At 37.7% G+C, this 17174-nt stretch overlaps 1 protein-coding gene across 3 annotated transcripts in view; it reads left to right on the top strand.

Moving 5' to 3' along the window:
- UMAD1 (UBAP1-MVB12-associated (UMA) domain containing 1) overlaps positions 1 to 17174 on the top strand; it is a 279434-nt gene that overhangs the window by 227984 nt on the left and 34276 nt on the right. The window contains exon 4 of one of the 3 annotated variants that reach the window (XM_074379494.1): positions 12180 to 17166. The exons of the other annotated variants lie outside the window; for them this stretch is intronic. Coding sequence (XP_074235595.1) covers positions 12180 to 12290 — 111 coding nt within the window. The 3' untranslated portion in view covers positions 12291 to 17166. Of the gene's footprint in view, positions 1 to 12179; positions 17167 to 17174 lie in introns of those variants that run through there. 3 annotated transcript variants of the gene reach the window in all.

The raw sequence follows: 17174 nt of genomic DNA on the forward strand, positions 1-17174 counted from the left end.
TGGAGGTCTAAAGGAAAATCTGTACCAGGTTGTAGTAGTTGACTACCTGGAAACTTTGGTGAAGTACGTAATCATCTCGGTCCTGGAGAGCTGTGTGATGTTGCTTCTTCCTCTCAGTCATTCTAGGTTTTTCTGTTCCCTAGTTTGCCCATTAGAAAAACCAGTCTGACACATGGAAAACTCACATGGTGGCCAGGAAGGAACTATGTGAGGTTCTTCCCTATCACGTCCCATTTTCCATTTCTGACTGTTAGCAGATGGATTATGCTTACACTTTCACTTCTTGTAACAAGTCATTTCCACCTCTAGCTAATTGCTTGCTTTCATACATGTACATTTTTCTTAATATCCTTCTCTCTCCAGATTCTGCCACTAATCTCAGGAAAATTTTACTCTATCACCTTGCTGTTAATGGGGATAAAACAAAAAGTTTTAAATCATGTATTTCCTAGCGATATTTCTAATGAAAATACCCCCAGCAAACTGAGGCCAGCAATCTTGAAAGTGTTCCTTAGTTCCTTTACCAGAGTTCAGCTCTTCCAAACTAAATTACCATTTCAAACACTAGCATTCAGGATAAATTTAATTTATTCTAATTTATTGTTTTCCTGATTTCAAGGTATATTATAATAATTTTTCTATATCTGTTTATTACAGATATATAGGATCTTGTCTCTATTGTGAACTCATTAGCCTAAGAAAATACATTCTGACTTCTTAATAATTATAAGGATTATTTTTAGGCCATACTTATGAGAAGATTGGTACCTACCTATATTTTTCTTATTTGACTCCTAAGTGTTTATATTTCTTACCATAATCAAGAGCGATGTGAATATACGTCCTTTCAATAACCTTTGGGATATCTTTCTGAATTAGAGGTATCTTCTCAGTCATTACTTTCTTTCTACTGTTGCCATTTATATTGATTCAAGTACTATTTCATTAAGAATTTTAACTAGTGCAGATTTGTGGTCTAAGTCTACTTGGAATCATGTCATTTGAGATCAGCTGGATCATCTGGTCCAATTATCTCATGTTTCAGAGGAGTAAATTGAAACCCAGAAAGGTTAAATGATTCACCTAAGGTCACACAGTTTAGGTAGAGGCAGGGGTCATTGAGACTTGAGTCTAGTGCTCTTTCTACTAAGTCTTGCAGATTAATTTTCAACTTGATATACAAGTAACAGCGTATATTCTGATAATTACCTTCCTTTTCCCAAAAATTCTAGGAATCCTGGAAAAAGTTGACCTTAAGAATTGATTATACATTAATCAGCTTTTCTGTTGTTGATCTGAAAGTGTTTTTTTACTACACTGTATTTTCCTTTAAGAGATTGCAGATTGCTTATGTAAGGTTTGTTACTTTGTTGAAGCATTATAATTTTTGAAATTTATTAAGCTATGTGAACTTTAAATTTTCTTCTCATGATTTTTTAGACACCATTGTGGCTTCTCAGTTTTAATCACTTTTTAGTATTATTCATTCTATTTTATTGGGTAGACTTTCTCCAAGCGTAGGTAGTGACATCTTGTACCCTTATAATAACCACAGAAAAGGATTGTGGTGTAGAGTTGCAGTGTGTGTGGAAGGTCTTAGGGTTTATGGAGCTGTTTCAAACAAGATTGAAATAGTATCAATTATACTTAGATTTTAATTTATAAAACACTAAGTTGACAAGATTTACTTTAGTTATTTATGATTTTTAAAGACAAGCAAAGAGTATATTATGAAAATATACAGATTTATTCTACCTAAACAAATTTATAATTAAAAATAAGCAGGAACCATGGTTTGTGTTTCTCTCACTTTAGGCCCTTGCTGTTTGTCTTCCATGTACTTAAATATTCTGTATTCCTATATTCATCAAATCCTTATGAATCTGTTAGACTTGTTTCTCAACTTTTCACTCAACTGGAAAAAGTTGAAAGTTTTAAGGACAAACTTAAAAATATTGTCCTACATTAGACAAAAAATGGAAACTACCAAATGTCCATCAATAAATGAATAGATAAAATGTGGTATATACATACAATAGAATATTATTCAGCCTTAAAAAGGAATGAAATTCTGATATATGCTACAACATATGTGGACCTTGAAAACGTTTTGACCAGATGCAAAAGGATATACATTGTATCATTCCATTTATGTAAGTTGCCTATAATAGGCAAATGATAGAGACAAAAAGTATTTACAAGAAATTCACCCAGGGCTTGGGGAGAGGAGGGATGGGGAGTTGTTTAATGGGTATAGAGTTTCTGTTTAGGACGATGAAAAAGTTCTAGAGATGGGTAGTATTGCTGGTTGCACAACATTGTGAATTATGCCATTGAACTATACACTTTAAGTGGTTAAGATGGTAAATTTTATTTTTGTATATTTTACTACAATAAAAAACTACTGTCCTGAGTTACCTATGAAATGAAATAATAGCACACTCTTTGGGCTCTGAGTGTGCACCAAGAAGGGACTCAGCCTTCTGCCATCCAGAATGGCCCCTTCGTCCTCATACTGGGTGGGGCCAGGGCGGGGGAGTGGGAAACACAGCTGTATTTACTTTTCTAACTCCATCTTCTATTTTGAAATATAACCTTTGCAAGTGAGAGCCAAGGTCAAGTGACACAGCTTTCTGCTCACCTCTTCAGTTTGCCAAACATTGTTTTTCTAGTGGAGTTCTGGGTTAGGTGCAGCAAGTGTGAGTAACATTATCACTCATACATCAAGTGGAATTTAATTAGCCTACGCTCACAATTTCTGTACTCGATTCGGTATGACACATTTCCTTTTACTTTCATCTGTATATGAAAACACACAGTTGTGTACTCATCAACTATAGTGTTTCCAAGTATGTGGATTTCTCCATATGTCAAATTCAAATTGCAGAGAAAATAAGGATTTCCTTCTCGAATATTTTTCCATTTCTTGAGGAATTATTTAATTTTTGAGATTAGAGAGATATTTATACATAGGGTGAACATGAGCAATTCTAAGTACATACTAAGAATTATACATTCATGTTTTTGTATAATATGGTAGAAACATTGACAAATCATAAATTTTTTAGTCTATATTAAGAGCAGCAGAACAGATTGGTGCTTTTTTTGTGCTCACACAACAGCCTTAACATGAAATAATTATATTCATTGTTATTTGTCATAACATTTAATTTTTTGTTCTTAAAAATATATATTATACTTAGGTTATTAAGAACAGCAAATGTTCATTATCAAAGCACACACCAAAAAACCCAACATGTAGCTGTTACTTAACATTTTTAGATTTACCTTCTTTTTGTGTTTCTGACTGTATCTGATTTCATTTATTTGCATTCAGTCAATATCATATAAGTGATGTAAATTTTTTTTAATTATATAAAAACAAATTAGTATATTTGTATTTTCTTACCAGCTTTAAAAATGGAAAGTATTCCATTTTCTTTCTTAATGTATATGCAGATGATTAAAGTACTTTATTGTTTCACTGAAATGAGTATTATTCATTTCAGTGAAATTAATATTCGGCATGCTAGGAGATGGGCAAGGTCATTTCTCATTGTTTTCCTTTTAAATTATCTGGAAAAAATATGATTACATTTTAAAGAAGTTGAATAGATACTTAAATAAGGCTATATAAATGGGAAGTTAAGTATTCATAGAATCCAGTGTGACTATCAAGGGATATCACGTTCTTCAGACCTGTGGTATACATAATAAGCTTGAAGAATTCATGCACAGAGCCTAAACTGCTTTGCAACCTTGGTTGTGATTAGATGCTACAGTTTTCTAAGCTATTACATGTTGTAGCCAGCTTGGTAGATTTAACCTACTAATAAGATGCTTAGTTGAACTGTTAGTTTAAACTTGGCTTCTGTAGTGGCACAGTCTATATAGTTTTGGACCTTCACTCTCCAATCCAGATGACACTTGTCCATAAAGAAATTGCTAAACTTGAGTCCTAAAAACAAAAACAAAAAAACTCCGGACAAGTAACCTTTAAAATTATTTCCCTTGATGGTAGTCTTTACTGGAAGGCTTTCACCAATTCAGTTTGCTTAGACTTGTAAAGAAAATTATCAGAATGTCTAGGGAAACTTCAGTAAAATATTTTTGTGTGAAATTATACTATAGTACATAAAATTGAAATATGGCTGATTTAATGTAAAAAAAAATCAGCCTGGCGAAGTTGGATTATAAGGTTAGAGATTGTTTATGTAGGTTGCATCAACATTGTTACGATCTGGACACAGGGGATACATACTTGTTTTATAGTCTATCTGTGACAGTCATTGACTCGGAGTATGGGACAGGGATCATTGAATTTTAAGTCAGAAGACCCAAAGTGTGAGTCTCTGCCAGTTAGTGGTGATGTGATAGTCACTAACCTCTGAGCCTCAGAAGATGAGAATGAAATAATAGCTGCTCTATCAAATTTAGTGGGTTGTGAGGTTCAAATTAAATAACATGTGAAGCTACTTTGAAAACTATATAAAGCACCATGCAAATGTTATTTGTTATTTTTCCAAGGTTCTGATGAGAACTTTTCTGATCTCTTAGATCTAACTGAATTATCATGAAACTTTGATAAAATTGCACCAATATGTTGTTTTGTATAGTACTACAGGGCATGTAAGTTTTTAAAACCCTTAATTTGTTATATTTTAAATTTACAGATCATTTAACATCTGCTTTACTTCGGTATTTGTTTTCTGTTTTGTTTTGTTTTGGTGTGATTAATATGCCTTTTTTTGATGTATATGAAGTTGCTCTGGGCAGGAGAAGTTAGTAGGGGTCTTAAGTCCTAATAAAGAACACTCTTCCTTCTTATATCCTGAGCCAATGGAGAAGTAAGACCAAAGAGCCACCAGACAGAGAAACAAGATTGCCCTCTTTTGACACATAAAGCTGTGGGTGGATAGTGTAATAGTTAAGATGGACTTCTACACTCCCACTGTGCCATGTCTGCATCTGCAGGGAAAGTTTGAGGAACCACAACAGATTCTCCCTTCTCTCCCTTCGGCCACTTTTTCCCCCCAGTCCAAGTAGAGAGATAAGGAGAAAGAGACTCTCTCTGGGCCTGAGGATACTGGGTTTAGCTTACCCCACCTAGAAATATAGACCTATGTCTGTCATCCCCTGTGATAATAAGAAATATGTATTTGGTCTTGGTCTCTGGTTCCTGACACTGAGCTTCTAGAACCTTTTGAATTTCCTGAGTGATAGGGGTAAGAGGAGCATCTTTTGTTATCCATAACAAGTTCCTTTCAACCATTCTCCATTGATATTCCTTGATAGGTTCTTGGAATCTACAATTTTAAGCAAAATAGCAGGTAACAAAACCAGTTTTACCATAGGTTAATTGATAGAAATAAGAGTAAAGTTCCTATGGTATATTTCTGGTCACAGAAAAATCACCAAACTTCTAAATAAATATCAAAACACTTCTAAAAGTAACCATTGAAATAAATGTGAGCTATACATTTAAGAAATATTAATAAAAACAACTAAGAACATTACTCACCCAGCCAGAGCATATCTCAGCAGCTCAGGATGTGAGGCGGTACCCAGAGCTGGACAGGGCACCATCCTATCACGGGGCACACTCACGCACACCTACTCTCAAGCAGACTGGGACAATGCAGACACACCAGCTCTCCTAACATGCCCATATTTGAGATTTATGAGGAAATCAGGGTACCTAAAGAAAACCCACCTAGGCATGAGGAGAACGTGAAAACTCCACACACTCAGTGGCCCCTTCAGGAATTGATTCTTTTTTCTTATCCGTGTTGTACATTGAATAAAACGCATTATCTGAGGACCTAATGTACTAATGAGGTGGCTCTTGGTGGTTTCTAGATAGCATCAGAATGAAGGACCATTTTGCCAGAGGAACCAACCATGTGATTAGACGATTGGAACTGCTAGACCCACTCCTTAACCTCTGGGAAGAAGATGAGCTAGAAATTGAGTTAATTACCCCAGTGGCCAATGATTTTATGCCTATGTAATAAAACTTCCATAAAAACCCCTAAGTAGTGGGTTCTGAGAGTTTCTGGATTGGTGAACACATTGAGGTACCAGAAGGGCAAGGTCCCTGGAAAAGGTGTGAGAGCCCTGTACTCCTTCCCCTCATCTTGCCCTATGCATTTCTTCTGTTTGACTGTTCATGAGAGTATCCTTTGCAACAAATCAGGAATGTGAAGAAAATTGTTTTTCTGGGTTTTGTGAGCTGCTCTAGCAAATTATCAACCCAGAGAAGGGGGTTGTGGGAATCTCCAACTTTATAGCTAGTCAGTCAAAAGTACTCGTGTCCTAAACTTGTGATTGGCATCTGAAATGAGAGCAGTCTTGTGAGACTAAGCCCTGAACCTGTGGAGTTTGGCCTACCTCCAGGCGGGGGTTAGCACTGGAACAGAACTGAACTGTAGAACATTCTGTTGGTATTCAGAGTTGGAGAATTGGTTGATGTGAGGAAAAAGACCTTGCATTTAGTGTCATAAGTGTTGTGACTAAAAACAGCATAGACCCACCAACTAGGTAACTCAGCCTACCTCCCTGGGTAGGAATAAGTGGTAGAGCAGAAGGCCAGAGTTCCTTATAGAAAAAAGTCCCTGTTTATGGAAACCAGATTAAGTAGCTGTGAGACTTTTCCCTCTAACAGAGGTGAACAGCAGTTAAATAAGTGGAATTCACCAGCCCATCCCCTCTCCTACCCCGCTATGCAGCTCTCATCTCTGAAGCTCTCCTTCCTTTTCAGTGCCTACCTAGGTCCTGCCACCCTGTTGCTGTCCCTGTCCCCTGTCCCCAAGCATAGGCTATACTGCAGCGCCTCCAGACTATCCCGTGTAGCTGGAGAGAAACAGTAGTTCCTGGGAGAGAAGTGCTGTGTAAGGCAGGGTGGTTAAGGGGACTTTGGAGTAGATGAGGAGAGCTCAGTGAGAAGATGGGTCTGTAGGAAAAATCTTTCCTCAACGATTTCATCGACATTGTAGCAGGATCCCGTTGAACTTCCTTTAGGAGTCATATTTGTAAAGCTGTTCATTTGGCAAGTCAAGGAACAACCTATCTCATGCTTGAGGAAATAGATGCCGCTGGAGTTGCAAAACAGTTTATCTCTGCATTTAATACCATCCATAGTTTATCATGTTGGTGGTAACAAACAAAATGGGGTTGATAAAATCTTTGAAAAACAAAAACAAATGCAGGAATTGAGGCCCAACATCCTAACTCCTAGCTTATTCAAAAAAAAAATTGAATATAAAATTTATAAAGAAATTTATTCAGTCATTCAGTAAACATGTATTGATCACCTATTATGAGCCCCACATTGTGCTGGCTGGGAAGGAAGTGGAAATGAAAGCTATAGCCCCTGGCTTTGAACAGCCCACAGTTTTGTGGGGGTGACAGGGAATTCTAGTTGAGTGTGATGTGTGCTGTGAGACAGGTATGCACAAGCTGTTTTGGAAACACAAGGATAGTTGGCCCAGGTTTGGGAAGGAGGTGGGGAAGTCTTTCTAAAAGAGGCTTGTGTGCATCTGGAAGGGCAAATTGAAATAGGTGAGATGAAGGGAGTAGGAGAGAGGATGTCTTACTTCGGTTAAAGTACTTAAATGCGCCAAGGCTCAGAACTAAAGAGAGATCGTGTGTACACACGTGTGAATCTACATATATGCCTACTTTTAGGGGAGTGGAAAGCAGTAGGCACCATGAGAATGTTTGGATGACAGCAGATAGCTTGGTACAGATGCAGTAAAGAATTTAGGAATAACAGTACAAGAAACTAGAGGGGTAAACAAGGCCAGGTCATGTTTATGTGCCATGATAAGGAATTTGGTCTTCTCTCAAAGGCATTGAGGAATTTTAAGCAAAGAAGAGAATGTGCTTTACATGCTCCAAGAGGTAGGGAGAGTGTAGTGTAGGATAGTAAGGCTGTACGTGGGAAACTGTTGCAGCATTTGAGGCAGAAGACCTTAGTATCCTGAATAAAGAGAATGGCATGAACCTGAAGAGAAGTGGATGAATTGGGGGAGATATTAAAAACAGAAAAGTTAGTAGGACTCAGGGATTTACTGCATGGAGGAAGTGAGAGGGAGGGAAACATCAAAGATAACGTGAGTTTCTGTGTTGGGCAACTATGTAGGTGTTCTTCACTGATAGAGAAAATATTGGAAGATTGGAAGAGCGTTAAGTTTGAGGTAAGGTTAAGGTAAGGAAGGGAATAAGAGCCAGATTTAAAACATGTTGAGTGTAAGATGTCCTGTGGCATATCCAAAAGGAAACATGTAATAGGAGCTGAACATAGGGATCAGGAACTCTAGAGAGAAATCCAGGTTTGGGATTGGTATATGTGCATGTGTGTGCATGTGCCTGCACACACACATATGCATGAATCGACATACATATTACTTTTGAGGGAGTGGAGTAGTGGAGCAGTAGGCTTCGTGAGCATATCCACATCAGATAAGCTCATCCAAAGAAGTGTGTTGAGATTAGGAGGAGTAAAGGAACAGAAATGAAACCCTGAAGAACACCATCACTTGAGAAATAGACAAAAAGAATAACCAGCTAGACATGTAGAAAACAAACCTAAGAAGTGTACCAAAGCCAAGAAATAAAAATTCAGAGAAGGAGTCACTAGAGGTAAGTGCTACAAAGTGGTCATTTCAGATTGGCGCTTCCAAACGTTTTCTGAACTTAGCAAGAGAGTGATCATTAGTAACCTTTGTGAAAGCAGACTCAGTAGAGGGGCACAGGCAGAAGGCAGTTTCCAGTGGGTTAGGGATGAACGGCAGAGTGTGTGCCAACAATGGTCTCAGCCTTGTTTTGAAAAAAACATGGCAAGATAGCGTGGGAGTTAGGTAGGTGATATTCTAGTAGGCAATAGAGGAGTTGAATAGAACTTTTAAAAATGCTAATTGCTTCTAGGAAAGATTAGCAATTAGGAGACACCACCTAATTGATGAAGCCACGTTTTTGAAGAGTTTGCACTGGGTGGAACTGCAGCCCTGGAAGTTCTGGGTAAAGGGTTGGGTACAAATGCAGATTCATTTTTTGGGTGGGGCAGATAGAGGAGATCCTCACTTGGTGGTTCCTGTTTTCTCTGTGAAATAGGAGGCTGGCCCACCTGCCACCAGTGAGGAGGAAAGTAGTGATGTAGGGCTATAGGAGAGAAGAGAAAGGTGAAATGTGTGCTGTGAATCATGAGCTGGGAAGGCCTACTGGGAAAATGAGCTCCCTGGACATATTATGGTTAGAGTTCATGAATTTCTGTAAACCAACTTTAAAAGTTGTTTTTTTGGCCGGGCGCGGTGGCTCAAGCCTGTAATCCCAGCACTTTGGGAGGCCGAGGCGGGTGGATCACGAGGTCGAGAGATTGAGACCATCCTGGTCAACATGGTGAAACCCCGTCTCTACTAAAAATACAAAAAATTAGCTGGGCATGGTGGCATGTGCCTGTAATCCCAGCTACTCAGGAGGCTGAGGTAGGAGAATTGCTTGAACTCAGGAGGCGGAGGTTGCGGTGAGCCGAGATCGTGCCATTGCACTCCAGCCTGGGTAACAAGAGCAAAACTCCATCTCAAAAATAAAATAAAATAAAAGTTGTTTTTTTTTTTTTAAAAAAAAAACAAAAAAAAAAACAACCTTTTTTTTTTTGGTTTCAAAACCAGTATTAAATAAGATCCTGCATTCAACGCACTATTTCTTGCCTGGTTCCTTTCCTGAAATGCTTCTCTTTCCTTTTTCCACCACGCCCCCACTCTAGTTGGCTAGTATAGAGGATTTTTCCAGCTTCAGACAAACCACTTTTCCAAGAATACATGGAACAGATTACAGAAGCAAGTAACAGCCTGCTTACTTCCCCTTCTGCACTTGTATATACGTTCAGCTGGAGTTCTGAAAAGAGGAAGTCGGGAGAACATATTTTTTTTTCTTTTTTAAAAAAAGGTTGGAGAAGCAGGGAGCATAAGCAGGTGGAAATATTGAAGGAAAGAGAAAGAAGAGAAAATGGAACAAATACTGAAAAAAAAAATCATGAGCCAGAAGGTAAACCAAAATGATGTCAGAGACTAGGAAAGGGAACAGAGAAAATGTCTGCTTTCTCAACTAGCCTCTTAAGATTGCAACTGAAATACAGCATTCTTGAACTGGAGCCCTCACTTCTAGGGGAAGCTAATACTCAGGCCACATAGAGATAGAAATCTGCTTTGGCTTCATCTTCTCCCACCTAATTTCTATATCAGTGACAACATGTCCTGAGTTTTTGTTTCCTTCTTTGACCTAACCCCTTGATTTTAAAATCAAGCCTGAGTGCCTAGAGTATCTGAGAAGGAAGGGACCAGATCCAGTGCCATTCAGAAACATTTAGTGAGCACTTTGTATGTGTAGGTGCTGTTCTGGGTACTGGGAACTTGGTGAAAAATAGGAAAAAGTCTGCTGTTGCAATGTGATTTCTCCCAAGTGAAAGGAGACTTGCTTAGGAATTACATAGATGCAAGACACCATCTCTGGCTTTTAATAGCTAGACAGACATTTATTAGTGACTAGCTTCTTATTAAAAAATAGAAAGCTTGAGCGCTGCCTTAACTGCGCCATAGCTTGTATCACCTTCTGCTAACCTCTGTCCCCTAATGCTTCTAACTCAGATTTGCCTCTCCAGCTCACCCCACAGTCAAGAAACTGATGTAATGCAAGCAGATACCAGCTGAAGCCAGAATAGAATGGATAGTTATCTGGTGAGATAAAGTAACAGTGTTGCTTGTTCAGGCTATTGTTCAAAGAAGCTTGTCTTTTATTTATAGAGATTAGAATTTAAAGGCATAGATAGCCAGAGCTTGATATTACCTCTTCTTTCTATAACTTGTTTCCTAGAAATATGCTTGATACAGCTACCTTCTTTGCATGTAAATTGAATGTGTTAGAAAGGTGTTTTATACCTGCTTTCAAGTTCTTTTAATAGGTTCTATTGCTGTTTTAGTTAAGGCTGGTTTCTAAATTTTAATGCATCAATATTTTGCTTTCATAGTATACTATTTTAATGCTGTTTATCTGAGGCATAGGTTGCAGAAAAAAAAAAAAGCAGGTTTTAAAAGAAGCCAAATATAGATGAATTTCACATTAATAAAATATTCATAGTTTAGTTGGATATAGCTAAGTAGATGAGGCCTCCAATTGTTAGTGCGTCTGCAAAGTTGGCGCCTCCTAATAGATTTCATGGTGATTACTGGAATTTTGTGCCAGGAAAAATGTAGTTGTCTGTTCTTAAACCTGAATTTCCTTGCTTTCAAACACCCAAGAGTGAGGTTCACAAGAATGCCACGAACCTTCTGTTGCTCTGGGGAAGTGACTTCATTTTCCAACCCTTTACTGAAAAGTGTTATATGCCTTGTATTCTTGGAGTGTGTTTTTCCTAAGCTCTGAGAAGATTTTTAAGATTGAACCTCAGGAATTTTTATACCCCTCTGCAAGAAAGGGAGGAAGAATACCTGTAAACATCTTTGAATTATTTGAAATAAAGATAATCGAATGTAAGGAATGAAAATAAATTTGGCCAGTCAATTTTTTTTAACAGGTTAACTGATGAACAAGAAATAATTTTTATACAAACATATGAAAACAGCTAATAACAGTAAACTTTATTTGATATAATGACATAAATAAGAAAATTAATTTTCTTTGTAAGGTTAAAAAATCTAACATGGTATACTCATATTTAAACTTAAGGGCAAATACTAATTTGAAAAAGAAGTACTAAAGCTAGATTTATGAAGGAACTATATTCTGAAACATTATGATAGCATTTCTGTGAACAGGATTAATCACAGAAATAACAAATATGCTTTATGAACTTAGTATTTGAAGTAATTTTCTAAAATTTGGCTATTAACCAAAAGATTAATTGAGTCTTTTCTGTTTACTCTATTGTGGTTAACATACTAATTCTTCCCATTAAAGACCCATTTTATTATGCAAATGAAAAAAATCACAAGACTTTGTGTCTTAGAGAGAGCTGTTTTTTGCAGGGGAACTCATGCACCTGTTTAAACCCCAGCCCCCACCACTGCTTCCATCGGCTGCCAGACTTAGTGAGCAGGTTTAGCGGCTGTGGAGTCCTTGAATTTTGACTCGCATTTTCTTTGTGACTTACTCTTGTTTGGCTTATATTTCTCCCCTTCCAGCTCTCAGCATGCCAACAGCAGCTGCATCATGGCACTCACCCTGCTGCCAAGAGGGCAGGCAGCCTCCTTGGAGACTGTAACGTTGCATTACAGCCAACAGTTAAGAGATAGATGCTGGAGTAAGACATACACCACAGCTGAAATTCACATCATTCCGGGAGGCATTTGGTGGAACACTTTGCCCTTTGTGTTTTTAAACTAATTTTTAAAAACTTAATTAAGAAAAATTTTCAAGCTTATGCAGAGGTGGAAAGAATACTATAGTGCATTCCCACGTACCTTCCTGTCTGTTTCAATAATTACCAACTCACGGACAATCTTGTTTCACTATCCATGGTGTTTTTCCCATGATCTTCTCCAGACTCCTGGTAGATTCATTTCCAGGGATAAATATGTCTTAAATTAGAGTTGCTTTTCCATCCTTCTGCAGCCTGTCTGTATTATCTGTCACCTTAATGATTTTCTCAGTCCTTTCTTCTTTAAAGTACAAAATATTAGCATATTTTTCCTCTTAAATTAAGCCAAGATATGCTACTTTAGTAACTGTAATATTTTCTAATACTGTACCTTAAAATTTTTGGAGCACTGTTCATTCAGCCAGTTATTCTATCCAAAGCATGTCTGAAATGTGCAGGATCTTGGAATATAGAGCTTTAATGGTCATTGGGTTTGATGATCAGTTTCACTACTGACAAACTGTACAATCTGGGACAACTTTCTTAACCTCTATGTGCCTCAGTGTCCTCTTGTCTTTAATAAGGGACTAATAGGAGCACACACCCTATAAGGCTGTTTTAAGACTTAAAAATGAGTGAATACGTTTAAACAGCTTAGATACAGCCTGACACAAAGTGTTCCTGCTAGTTGCTGTCTTGTCGTCATTGCCATCCTAATTGTCTTCATCATCTTCACCTTTTGTCCCTCTTTACTCATTTTGCATAATAGTGGGCTGAGTCTCAGATGGGTAAAACAACCCCCTTCAGGTAAGATGGTAGTTTTATCAGGATAACTTGAACAAGAAAATACGTCTCAATTTTTTTATTGTACTAGATACAGTTTGATACATTCTTGTCCTCAAGGAATTACATTCTCAGCAATAACAATGATTTGTCAAAAAAAGAGGATGAATAAAAATATGAACAAGGCAATAAATATTGCTGCTAGAGAGTTAAGCCTTAGAAGCTGAGGAAGAGAGAGACTCTCAGCTGCTGGGGAGTCCTTGCCACACACAGTCTGCCACCACATCAAGAATCTCCCCTCCTCAGTTCCACACATACCCCGTGAAGAGAAAGGGGCCTTCATGTGCCATCAATAAAGCCTGCTCTACTCAGCCAAAAAAAAAAAACAAAAAAAGAGGTTGTGTGTTTAGAAAGCAAAATGCTACAGGTAATATACAGACATACTTAAGAGATATTTCGGGTTCAGTTTTACACCACTGCAATAAAGTGAATATTGCATTAAAGCGAGTCACAGAAATGTTTTTGTTTCCCACTACATATAAAAGTTATGCTTACACTATATTTTCGTCTATTAAGTGTGCAATAGCAGCATATCTAAACAATGTACATGCTTTAATTAATAGTACTTTGTTGTTTAAAAAAAAGTGCTAACAATCATCTGAGCCTCCAGCAACTTGGAATCTTTTTGCTAGTGGAGGATCTTGCCTCAATGTTGATGGCAGCTGATGATCAGGGTGGTGTGCTTAAGGCCAAGGCAGCTGTGTCAATTTCTTAAAATAAAACAATAATGAAGTTAGCCACATCAGTTGACTCTTTCACAAAAGATTTTTCTGTAGCATGCTGTACTGTTTGATAGCATTCTACCCACAGTAAGACTTACTTCAAAATTGGAGTCAGTCCTCTCGCCTTTGCTGCTGCTTTACTAAGCTTATGTACTACTCTAAATCCTTTGTTGTCATTTCAAGTCATCACAGCCTCGTTACCAAGAGTACTTTCCATCTCAAGAAATCACTTACTTTGCACATCCATGAGAAGCAACTCTTCATCCGTTCATGTTTGATCATGAGATTGCAGCAATTCCGTCGTATCTTCATGTTCTACTTCTAATTCTAGTTCTCTTGCTATTTTCATCAAATCTGTAATTTATCCAGTAAAGTCTTGTACTCCCAAAATTATACATAAAGGTTGGAATCAAGTTCTTCCAAACTCCTGCTAATGATAGTTTGACCTCTTCCAATGAATAACAGATTTTCTTAATGGCATCTAGAATGACGACCCCTTTCTAGAAGGTTTTCAATTTACTTTGCCCAGATCTGTCAGAGGAATCACTATCTATGGCAGCTATAGCCTTATGAAATATGTTTCTTTTCTTTTCTTTTTGTGTTTTTTGTTTTTTGTTTGTTTGTTTGTTTTTTGAAATGGTGTCTCCCTCTGTCACCCAGGCTAGAGTGCAGTGGCACAATCTCGGCTCACTGCAACCTCTGCTTCCCAGGTTCAAAGAGAATCACTTTGTGAAACTTTGTTTCAAAAAGGAAAAATAAATGAAATAAAATAAATAAATAAACATATACATACATATATATACACAAAACCAAGTAAAACCAATTCTGTGCTGTTAGAAATGAGGATTGTGATTGAGGGGACCGGAGTTGATTGTGACTGCAAGAGAACACCAGGAGGGCTTCTGGGGACTGGTCTTTTTCTTGATCTGGGTGCTGGTTCCTCATGTGTGTTCAGTTTGTGAAAATTTAGCAAGTTATACACTTAGGAGGTAATCTTTCCTGTATGTATTTTATACTTTAATAAAAAGTTTTGCAAAATTATTTCTCATACAGAAAATCATTCTTCTCCTTTAAACTTACGAGTCAAAGAATTTGTCAGCATTTATAACCAAAGACACAATGAACCAGAATCTCTGGAATACTGGAAATTTTGTAGCACTAAATACCCACAGAAGAAATCAGGAAAGATCTAGAATCAACACCCTAACATCACAATGAAAAGAACTAGAGAAGCAAGAGAAAACAATTCAAAAGCTAGCAGAAGACAAGAAATAACTAAGATCAGAGCAGAACTGAAGGAGATGGAGACACAAAATACCTTTCAAAAAAATCATTGAACCCAGGAGCTGGTTTTTTGAAAAGGTTAACAAAATAGACTGCTAGCCAGACTAATGAAGAAGCAAAAAGAGAAGAATCAATAGATACAATAAATATTGGATATCACTACTGATCCCACAGAAATACAAACTACCATCAGAGAATACTATAAACACCTCTCTGCAAATAATCTATAAAATCTAGAAGAAATGGATAAATTATTGGACACATACACCCTCCTAAGACTAAACCAGGAAGAAGTCGAATCTCTGAATAGACCAGTAACAAGTTCTGAGATTGAGGCAGTAATTAATAGCCTACAAACAAACACACAAAGAAAGCCCAGTAAATCTTTAGGCTGGTTTGAGTTAGATTTACTGCACTGATCTAGGCATGTGGGATACAGCAGTGAACATGAGCTGTGAAAGCTCCTTTACTGGACCCAGTGGCTCATACCTGTAATACCAGCATTTTGGGAGGCTGAGGTAGATTGCTTGAGCCCAGTAGTTCAGGACCAGCCTGGGCAACATAGTGAAATCCTATCTGTACAAAAATATACAAAAATTAGAAGCATGGTGACATGCTCCTAATAGTGCCAGCTACTTGGGAGGCTGAGGTAGGGAGGGTCACTGTAGGCTGAGGTAGGGAGGGGGTGCAGTAAGCTGGGATCACACCACTGCACCCCAGCCTGGACGACAGAGTGAGACTCCCATCTCAAAAAATAACAAACAAAAAAAAACACATAAAAGTAAGTTTCATGTAAGTGAGAAAAGGCCTCATTGACATGGCATCTGGGCTAGCATTTGGAGGGAGGTAAGGGAAGTAGCCCTGTGTATGTCTGGGAGAAGTGTGCCCTGGGCAGAGGGAATGAAAAGAGGCCCTGCAGCAGAAGCAGGCTGGGTGTGCACAAGCAAGCACTTGTACTAGCAAGGAGACAGTGGACTGAAGAGGAATAGGCCAGGGCACACTAGCTGGAGATGAGGTCAGAGGCACACCTGGAGCCAGATCATGAAGAAGCTAGTAGGCCTCTCTAAAGCCTTGGTAATTTTATTCTGCCTGAGATTGAGGGGCAGGGTGGGTCGTTTTTTGTCCAGGCTGGTTTGAGTTGGGTTTCAGGTGCTCATAGTGGCAGGCCATTCATCTTCATTGCTGTAAATAGATTTCAATTTATTATCCATTCTTCTCTTGATTGATATTTAGGTGAATTGCAAGAGATAATTAATTATAAAGAAACTGAACAAGATATATCTTTTCTTAAAAGCAATTGGATAAATTTTGTGACATAACAGGTTAGTTCCAATGAAAGTCAGGCTGTCAATCAATACTCATGATATACATTAGAGATAAATTAAGAGTACATATATATTAGTGTTAAACAGTAAAGCGTAAAAGATTGAAAATACAATGATATGCCTGATAGATTGCTTGCCTTCAGGGACCCTACAGTCTAGTTGGAGATAAGATATATATGCATATGGAACAGCAACAAGAAAGGACACATAGAGGCAATACCAAATAACATACTAGGCAATTTGCCCCATAAGCATTCTGAAATGGGCAAGATCACTTTGGACTCCAGTGATAGAAGATTTTATGGGGCAGCTGAGAATTTCGCAGAGCCTGAAAACGCACATAAGATTTGGAAAAGTGGAGACAGACTTTGAAGACATTATCTGAGCTAGGGAAATAACAAGAAGGCCAGTTTGTATTTAAGGGTTCTGTGGGTGGTCAGTCTGAGTTAAAGTTTAGGAGCATTTTAAAGCCTAATGAGATTTGGATGAATGTCATTCGAAAGGAAAGTAAATAGCTAGATTCAAATCTAGGAATATTTATATAGTCCACATTTCTCAACCATTTTGATGTATTAATGCCACATTTACCGTGACTAAACCTCAAAATTCCCAAGGTCTAAATGTTTTAAATATATGTATTTTTAG

Source organism: Saimiri boliviensis, chromosome 10, assembly GCF_048565385.1.
Source record: "Saimiri boliviensis isolate mSaiBol1 chromosome 10, mSaiBol1.pri, whole genome shotgun sequence".
NCBI classification, from domain to species: Eukaryota; Metazoa; Chordata; class Mammalia; order Primates; family Cebidae; genus Saimiri; species Saimiri boliviensis.